Source organism: Delphinapterus leucas, unplaced genomic scaffold (genome assembly GCF_059928025.1).
Source record: "Delphinapterus leucas isolate spDelLeu-1000000601 "Yukka" unplaced genomic scaffold, BTC_Dleu_Yukka2 spDelLeu_asBTCV2_sq25, whole genome shotgun sequence".
Taxonomy (NCBI): domain Eukaryota; kingdom Metazoa; phylum Chordata; class Mammalia; order Artiodactyla; family Monodontidae; genus Delphinapterus; species Delphinapterus leucas.
This window is the reverse complement of record NW_028322234.1, coordinates 79,980-89,497: the sequence shown is the minus strand read 5'-3', so window position 1 is coordinate 89,497 and position 9,518 is coordinate 79,980. Positions and strand designations below refer to the sequence as shown.

The window sequence follows — 9,518 nt, the reverse complement described above, 5'->3', positions numbered from 1 at the left end:
TCGATCGCTGTTAGGTCTCCTTTATTTTAACCTAGTCATTCACGTTGGGGGAAAACTAATCTGAACTCGTGAACAGGCTCAGAGATATGTTAATTGGGAAACACTTTATAGGCTATACATTTTATCACTTACACTCAATTGCCACACAAGCATTGCACATGTGCTATTAGCTTAAAGCAAGCAGTGTCACATTTCATGAGTAGTTATAATCTGAAAATTTCACTAGATAATTTTCTTTCCATCCAGAACATCAGGGCAAAAGCATGGTTAACACAATAACTGTCATAAATACAGACCTTAACTAACAGAACTAGAATTTAACATCCACTAAAACATTGTCTTTTTTCTCTCTGAAGTTACCCCCATCTCCACCAAACACAGCAAAATCAAAACTAGTTTGTTTGCAATTGACCATATCAGCTCCTTCAAACTGGCTGAGGTAGAAGTCCTCAGGAGTCTCAGACTGAATTCCCCAAAGGCCTCTCAAGGCCAGGAAAGCCATGACAAAAGCCTGTCATAAGCCTCCACCTCAGTGTATTTCTCTCTTCTAGAGGTCCCCCAAATATCAAGATTCGTGCACATGCCAGGAGACAGTCTTTCCCATTCACCTGGTAAGGCTGCTTAGAAACCAAGAGTCCCAGTTTTTGGAGGGACTAGGCAGAGAGAAAAGAAAAATGTTTCAATTCTACCTTTAGGAGTAGTTTACCCAATTGCTGTAAGTCACAACTAACTTGAGGGGAAGGGCATCCCTCTATCTGGAAAACACATATCAAAACATTCCAGACAAAACCCATAAATATTATAACCATATTCACCAGTTCACTCAGTAACCAATCCTTCCATTAACTTTTTACGAAGCCATTGGGTTTTCCTTTAGGATTATTTAAGTTCTTACCCAGTTCTGCAGTGTAATCTGAAATTTATCAGAGACTTGTTATTGTCAAAAGTCGTTCCTATGAATCTTGACAATAAAGCACTTTTGCAAAAGCATCAGAGTACATAACTGTCTATAAAAGACAAAAGATATAAAAAGTCACAGTTAAACATCTTATCACAATGTAAGTGATAAACTTGGTTATAACTAGAATTATGACTGATTATAATCTTAACCCTCAAAAACCTTAATCTCTGGCAAAAACCAAGAAACAATTGTGCATTTCCTGATTGGAAAGCTTAATGCTTTAGTCTTATGCTCCTAAGCAGGCAAAAGTAGATAAACTTAGACCTGCCCAGCAATTAATGTTCCAATATTTTACCTTTTTTGAAATGACTTAGTCAATGAATTCTCTTCATGTAACTTAGTTTAGTTTCAAGTTACCAAAATCTTGACAGACTATTTTAGATAGACATTCCCAAAACATAATTATTCCCATGAAGATTTTAAAAAACCTTGTTCCTTTTTCTTCACTTACTCTTAGAGATCACATATGATTAGATTAAACTTCCTGAGAACCCAGGTAGATCATATATATCTCAAAGGTACAGGAAGAGAAATACCAATTTCTTCTAGAGAGGTAGCTTAACCAATTACAGAAGGCTCACTTTGACACAATAGCAGAGCCATGAGGGGCCATTTTTCTCCAGATCTCTTGGCAGCCCCCATTCATCATGCACAAGCCACTACAGGGTCCACATTCTAGTAGACATCCACTGCAGTACTACCCCTGCAACTTTCAGGATTACCCCCTCAACCTTTGGACCCCTTGTGTGAATGGCCGGCCACCCCGGAATAAAGCCCACAACTTTCGGGCCCCACCAGCTTGTGGACAGCCCCTGCAACATTCCGTTCCCCATCCTGTGTTTCCCAACATCTCAGTGCTCACAGGAGATTCCTTGTTCTCCTGGCTGGCTCTGCCAACTGTTGGGCTGCACCCAGCAGGCCTATAATGCCTACATTTGCCCAGTTTAAGACCAAAGAAGAAGCCTGGAGTCAGCAAGAGAGACATCAGTGGCTTAATGGATGGTAGGGGGTGTAGATTGCCAGTTATGGGGAGAATTACGTCAGTGTGGCGCATTAGTTACCAGGACACATACTACCCCTTTGATAAGGACAATCACTAGCCTGGGCCTGGGGCAAGCATGTAGGAAGGTCAGTTGTGTGAGTAGGGTATAGATGAAGAAGGCAGTGGCTGAGCAGGGGATGTACAGAGAGTAAGAGAGTCCCTATCTTGAGTGGCCTGACCATATAAATGTCATCAGTATTATACCATGTCCCTGTTCCCTCCTTCCTGATCCTCTACTCCACACTTCATGTAGTAAAGTCAGAGTAATTTACCTATTTGGCTTGGAATGATTTCTTTACCAAAATATTATATTAGATATGATTTCTCGAGACTACTTTTGGCTTCATTATGACAATTTTTAAGGATATAAGCTGATGTGACAGGGCGAGAGTCATGGACATATACACACTAACAAACATAAGGTAGATAGCTAGTGGGAAGCCGCCGCATGGCACAGGGATATCGGCTCGGTGCTTTGTGAGCGCCTGGAGGGGTGGGATTGGGAGGGAAGGAGACGCAAGAAGGAAGAGATATGGGAACATATGTATATGTATAACCGATTCACTTTGTTATAAAGCAGAAACTAACACACCGTTGTAAAGCAATTATACCCCAATAAAGATGTTAAAAAAAAAAGTGCTAAGATAATGTGCCTTAAAAAAAAAAATGCACAATGCAGGCAATTAAGTTCTACGGGCAAATAAAGGAGGAAACATTAGCGTTAGAGGCAGACTTTTGAGATACTGCGTGTTCAGTTCCAGACCACCGCAATAAAGCAAGTCACGTGAATGTTTTTGGTTTCCCAGTGCATGTAAAAATTGTTTACACTATCCTGTAGTCTAAAAAGTGTGCAATAGCATTGTGTCTAAAAATAAAAGCAATGTACATACCTTAAAAAAAAAGGATATAAGCTGAATTTGTTTACGATAGAAATTTCTAGAAACAACTGGATCACTAGGCAGTTCTTTGGTCTTTTTAGGTTCTATAGGGAGTTTGTGTTGTAATCATGGCTTTGTATTGTGGGATTTGATCTGCATCATCAAGTCTGAATTCTTAAGGGACATGTGCAGCTACTTTCATGCAACAAAAATAACCTCACGTCCTTCTTGGCAAATATATCTATCCACAATACAGGGGCAAATTTGTGCCTTTATATCAGTTGTATCTCACATTTAGAGATCATGATGAACCTGAACCAGTAGTTTTTGACGAGCAACAGGATATGCTTGAAGTTTAGAATAAGTAAAAGTTGGCCTGTTTTGACGGTGGGCTTGGCAATACACTGTGTAGCTCTGTGTGGTTCACAAATGAAAAGTTAATCTAGAAAACCAGATTCAGTTGGAATCAGAGTTCATAAATTAGACATAGCCAGCTTTCAATATTCAAGTGACAAAAGGTCAATGCCAAGAACAAAGTCATCTGCTTGAAGGCCAATTGACAATGTGATAGATAAAGTTCATATAAAGCCTAGCTTTCTGCCCTCAAGCACAAGGAGACAAGATATTACAGGCAGAACATTAAGAATCTCTACTAGGCTACAATAACTGGGGACTAGCAGGAAGGGCTTCTTCAGCTCATGAGAGATGGTGCTGGACTCTGATGGAAACCGTGGCCTTGGAACAGACACTTGAAGGACAAGTTAGAGGAAAATGATTCCATGAAACTTGAAAATACCTCCAATGGCCGTGACATGGAGCAATCCTTGTTCCCTCCAGGGAGAACAGTATCTGGGGAAATGTGCCAGGAAGAAGGATGAACCTTTATTTCAACATTCACTGAGGTGAAGCCCAACTTTTCTCTCCAAATGGTTTTATGTTTGTTTGTTTTTGCAGTACGCGGGCCTCTCACTGTTGTGGCCTCTCCCGTTGCAGAGCACAAGCTCCGGACGCGCAGGCTCAGCGGCCATGGCTCATGGGCCTAGCCGCTTCACAGCATGTGGGATCTTCCCGGACCGGGGCACGAACCCGTGTCGCCTGCATCGGCAGCAGACTCTCAACCACTGCGCCACCAGGGAAGCCCTGTTTTTGTTGGTTTTTTTAAACATCTTTATTGGAGTATAATTCCTTTACAATGGTGTGTTAGTTTCTGCTTTATAACAAAGTGAATCGGTTATACATATACATATGTTCCCATATCTCTTCCCTCTTGCGTCCACCTCCCTCCCACCCTCCCTATCCCACCCCTCTAAGTGGTTTGGGTCCAAATGGTTTTAATTGTCTCACAAAGCGCTGTTCCCTGTTGGCTAACTAGTGCTAGATGGAAGTTGCCTGTGGCGAAGTGGGGGTGGTGCCTTTAGGGAGTCCCAGCTGCAGAGAAGAGGCTCCTGGCACAGACCTGGCCTCTGCTAACTCAGGCCCTGGAGGGTGAATTCCCAGACACAATCCTGATTTCCTGGCTGCTCCCAGGGGGTACGCTGCCAGCCTGGCACTGCTTTGCTTCTATGGGGAGAGGGCACAGAAGCCCTGCATGAGGCTGAGCTTTAATTTATGACCACTTCATGTCATGTGTGACTCTCACATGCAGGAAACCACAACAGAGGCTGTTTCTACCTGGACCCTAGAGTAAACCCCTTTTCTTATTTCCCCTTCATTCCCCTTAAGTGGTTGAAGTAATGCAGGGAACCAGTGAAGATGGAGTTGAAGGTGGTCCCCAGCAGTAGGAGGATTAAAGATTTGAGGCTCTGGTAGAATTAAACAGCATAATAACCTTTCACACCACAGCCAGTCTGAGCAAGACAGAGGCCTTTCCTCTTTTTGCTAACACCACACTGCTGAGATTTCTTTTCCCCTTCAGACAGGATCTTCTGTCTGGTGAATGATGATTTCTCACCCGAGATGAACGAGTGGGGACCATGTAGATAGAGAGTGATTTTCCCTTTGACTTTGTACCCTATTGTAAGTTCACTGATTTCTCTCTATCCTCATGCTCCTTCTCACAGCCAACTTTTGACTGAGAGTTGAGGGAGAGAGGGATGAGCAATAAAACTATATCCCAAACATGGCTCTTTCCATTCAACCCTGCTGCTTCTTTGGGTCCCAAAATGCATTGAAATCTTTCTGTGTTCTGGAGTAACCTTCTCAGTACTTTAGTTCCTAGATTTAAATTTTTACCCTTCTGATTTTTTTGTGTCTAGGAATGTTCACTTCCCAGTTTCCCATTAGACTTGCCTACCACATCATCAGTGATTTTTCAATACGTGATTATTTGGGATGAACAGAAACTCTACTGAACATTGTATGGGATGTGCCCATGTATAATCTATGGTATTTTATCAAAGTGAATATGTAATGTAATAACCAGAGGAGACATGTATTCAGATATGGGTAATGCAAGGAAGAATATGATGAGACCAAATGAGTCATGTAACCTTAAATACCAACATTAGTCCATGTTATTATATCTCGAACATTTGCACTAAACTACTTCTAAAATAAAACAGTTCAGAACACTACATTGATTTTATCTCATGTAGTCAGGTTCCCACTGGCACCAACATACATTTGGGAGTTCATTTACTACATCCAAGAAGACCTATGCTGTGTGCTCAGTACACGTCTGTGAGATGTAATTAGTAAAGGAGTTAAGGGGAATGCACGATTATTAGAGTCCTAAAAAAATCAAGGGTGTCTTTCAGCAGATGAATGAAAGAACGAGGAAGAGAATTAGGGGAGAAAGTCATGGAACATATAATTATGTGAGGATGACAAAGTTGTAAGTATGGCTCAGGGCCAAGTCATCTTGGGCATTGTATTTGAAGGTAATACTTGGCTTTATCATGGCCGCTTCAATATTTCTATAAGGATTGGCTGACAGGATGCCATCAATGTTTTAGGAGGATTAAACTGATCCTGTGTGCAGGACAGGTATGTGTAGGGGGAGGCAGGAGGCAGTCAGAACCACTATAAGCCTGTTACTGTGCTCATGGTAAGAGCTGGTCAGTGTTGGGACCGCGTGGGAAAGGAGGTGATAGTGAGCACAATGAGTACTGATTTTTCATGAAAGTAGAGAAGATTGAGAAAGGAGAGAAGGCCAATGAGGAATTGAAGGCTATTGAAGAATGACCACTGGAGATTTAGGTGAATGTTCTCTGGACACAAAGGAAGATGAAGTGGGAGCCCTCAGATGTACAGTAGGAAAAGAGGCAAGGGCTCCTGGAAACTTACCCCATGGATTGGAAGAAACTCTGGACTTGGAGTCAGAAGTTCTGGGTTCTAATCCAAATCCTGTAATTAATTCATGTTTTCATGTTCCTAAGGTGCTATAGTAACTCTGGACACTTTAGCATTAAGGGAACCTCTGCTTCTCTTAGCACATCTAAATTTGAAGGGATACCGAGATTTATATGAGGAAGTCTAGCTACTGTCTGAGGCTCACCCTCTGATACCCATCCCTGACACCCATGCCAGGCAATAAAGCACCAAAAAGTTAGATTGGTGGTGGGGGAAGAAGAATAGTGCAGGGGTAGGTTCTGAGCTGTGAGAGGTGAGGGTAGGAATTGAGCCTAGGACAGAGGAAAAATTAACTAATTCAGTAATGACAAAAGACCCTGAAAGTAACAGGACCATTTGTAACCAATAATTGCCAGTTGTACAGTCCTGGAAAAGGTAACTTTTCTGTGACTCAGTAAATTGAGGATAATTTAACATCTCCTAATGTAAGGCCATAGAGGACAGGTGACACTGAGGAGAGCCAGCTCTAAAGTTTTCTGAAATTCTCAGACCATATGGTAGCCACGGTCTTATAGGGTTGCTGGACCCAATCCTGTCTTTTCCTGAATTTTTGTTGTCTTTAAAATGAGTGTTTTAAAACCACACCTTTTTATAGATAACTAATGGTTTTATGACTTATGAGCACCTATCTGCCTCATATTTAAAAGCATGACCATGATAACATATCATTAATTAGAGGAATAGTCATAGGTAAATTTACACCTATAGGGACTCAGTTTCTTGGTTTGTAAAATGAAAAAATGTATGCTATCCAAGAGTCCTCTCAATTCTATAATTTTTAAATTATAGAATATGAAATTAGTTTCCTTAAAGCTCCCTTTGTGTCGTGATTTCTCAGGTTGTAGATGAAGGGATTGACGAGGGGAGTCACCACTGTGAAGATGACAGTAGTCAACACATCTTGTACTGAGTAGGAGGATGAAGGGTGCTTATAGACCCCCAGGATTGCCCCAGAGAAGTGAGAGACCACAGTGAGGTGGGATCCACACGTGGACAGGGTTTTCCTTATTCCATGGGCAGATGGCAACTTCAGTATATTAGAGAAGATGTAATCATATGAAATGATGATACATGTAAATTGTGTCATAAATACCAATTCACCCACAGTGAATACCATCAGGTCATTGATAAAGGTATTCAAACAAGAGAGTTTTAGAATAGGATAAGGGTCACAGAAAAAGTGATACACAGCATTGTTGGAACAAAATGTGAGTTGGACCATGAAAAGAGTGTGTAGGAGAGCATGCAGATTTGTACTGACCTGAGATGCAGCCACCAGAAGGACACAGAGTTTGGGCTTCATGATCATGGCGTAGTGGAGTGGGCAACAGATGACAGTATAATCATCATAGGCCATCACACTCAGGAGGAACCCATCCATGTTGATGAAAATGATGGAGTAGATCTGGGTCATACATTCCATGTAAGAAATAGACTTGTTTCAGTATGTGATTCACCAGCATCGTGGGGATTGTGACTGATGAAAAGCAGATGTTAACACAGGAGAGGTTGGCCAAGAAGAAGTACATGGGTGTTTGGAGATATCACAGCTGATAGCCAAAACAATGAGAAAGTTCCCAATGAGGGTGACCAGGTACATCCACAAGAACAGCCCAAAGAGAACCTCCTCCTGCTCTGACTGCCCAGAGAGTCCCAGGAGAATGAATTCTGTGACTCCAGTCTGGTTGTTTCTGCCTATTTCTGCAGGGGAGAAAATGTGGTCAAAAGTAAAAGGGAATATTTATTTAATTGGGCTCCATATATTGTTTAGAGATTACAATTTTTCTTTTTTTTTTTTGCAGTACGAGGACCTCTCACTGTTGTGGCCTCTCCCGTTGCGGAGCACAGTTTCCGGACGCACAGACTCAGCGGCCATGACTCACGGGCCTAGCCGCTCTGCGGCATGTGGGATCTTCCCGGACCGGGGCACGAACCTGTGTCCCCTGCATCGGCAGGCAGACTCTCAACCACTGCGCCACCAGGGAAGCCCTACAATTTGTTAATGGTACCAGATCCAAAATTTATTTCTTAATTAATAACACTTCAAATATAAAAGTAGATGAGATTGATAATGTCATAATTTGAGCAAATTTTTAATGATACTGTTTTGTCATTGAGAATTAATTCACATTAAATAATTCTATGAAACGAGTTTTAATGAAATAAATAGCTGGTTAATTTCTATAATTTTATTTTGTGTTTAATTATCTTTGATTTCATGCAGCTTAATTCATATTTAGCTAACAGTTAATGAATATCTGGTATATACAAGTTATTTTCACATACACAATTTCTTTTAATCCATATCATTTATATATATATATATATATATATTTTTTTTTTTTTTTGGCCGCCTCACATGGCTTTTGAGTTCTCAGTTCCCCAACCAGGTATTGAACCTGGGCCACAGCAGTAAAAGCCTGGAATCCTAACGACTAGGCCACAAGGGAACTTCTGTAATCCATCATTCATAAATGAGGACCCTGAGAAGGAGAATCAGAGATGAAGAATCTGGGATTCAGAGAAATTAGGTGATGACAGATTAGATTGAAAGAACGCATACCATTTATAGTCTTGAAACAGCTGAAATGCCCTTTTCTTTATATTCCTCCCTAGTTTTACTTCCAAGTTTCAATTATCAGCCATTTATTAAGACTATAACCAAGTGCCAGGCAGTGTCTTCCTGCTTTACATACCTTTCTTACAGATTTAAAATATGTAAATTTAAAAAATACCAAGCTTCATTAAGCAGAAGGGAAAAATGAAGCAATGAGATTTAGCTATTTGTTTAAAGTCATAAGTTCTTTTACCAGAATAACTTTATACAACTCACTCAAATTCATTCTGGATCTCTCATTTTCTCAGGATTATACTACTTCTAGGCATTGAAGGATCTGCCTGGCAGTTTTCCCTCAACCTTGTAACTGGATAGCATCAAAATGTCATTGTAGTAGCTCACAGATATTGGCTTGGATGAGCTAAGCATGCTAGTGAGTTTGCAATGTACTGGATTCTATGAAGAGACTTCTTTTCTCCCTGTGCTTGCCAAAACAGGATCACTGGTATTCGGTATTATTTTTGAAGAGGAAAATGAGATTCATAAAGAAAGTAAAGTTATAGGGCATATCCAAGTGATAATCCCAGCCTTAAGGAATTAATGCAGGCAGGAAGAGTCAGAGCATTTTGAATCTGTAAGAATTCACAGTATTCAAATAGTAAAGAGGAGAGGAGATGGCATTTCAGGGGAGGAGATTTACAGGCTAAATGTCTTGACTGACTGGGATAA

At 41.0% G+C, this 9,518-nt stretch overlaps 1 protein-coding gene across 1 annotated transcript; it reads right to left on the bottom strand.

Annotated features, from left to right (window-relative positions):
• Positions 1-7,010: 7,010 nt before the first annotated feature.
• On the bottom strand, positions 7,011-9,075 carry LOC149743991 (olfactory receptor 1F1-like). The gene is given in 4 exon segments (XM_089905872.1): positions 7,011-7,671; positions 7,673-7,775; positions 7,778-7,933; positions 9,066-9,075. Coding segments are annotated over 4 exon segments (930 nt in total).
• Between the last annotated feature and the right edge of the window lie 443 nt (positions 9,076-9,518).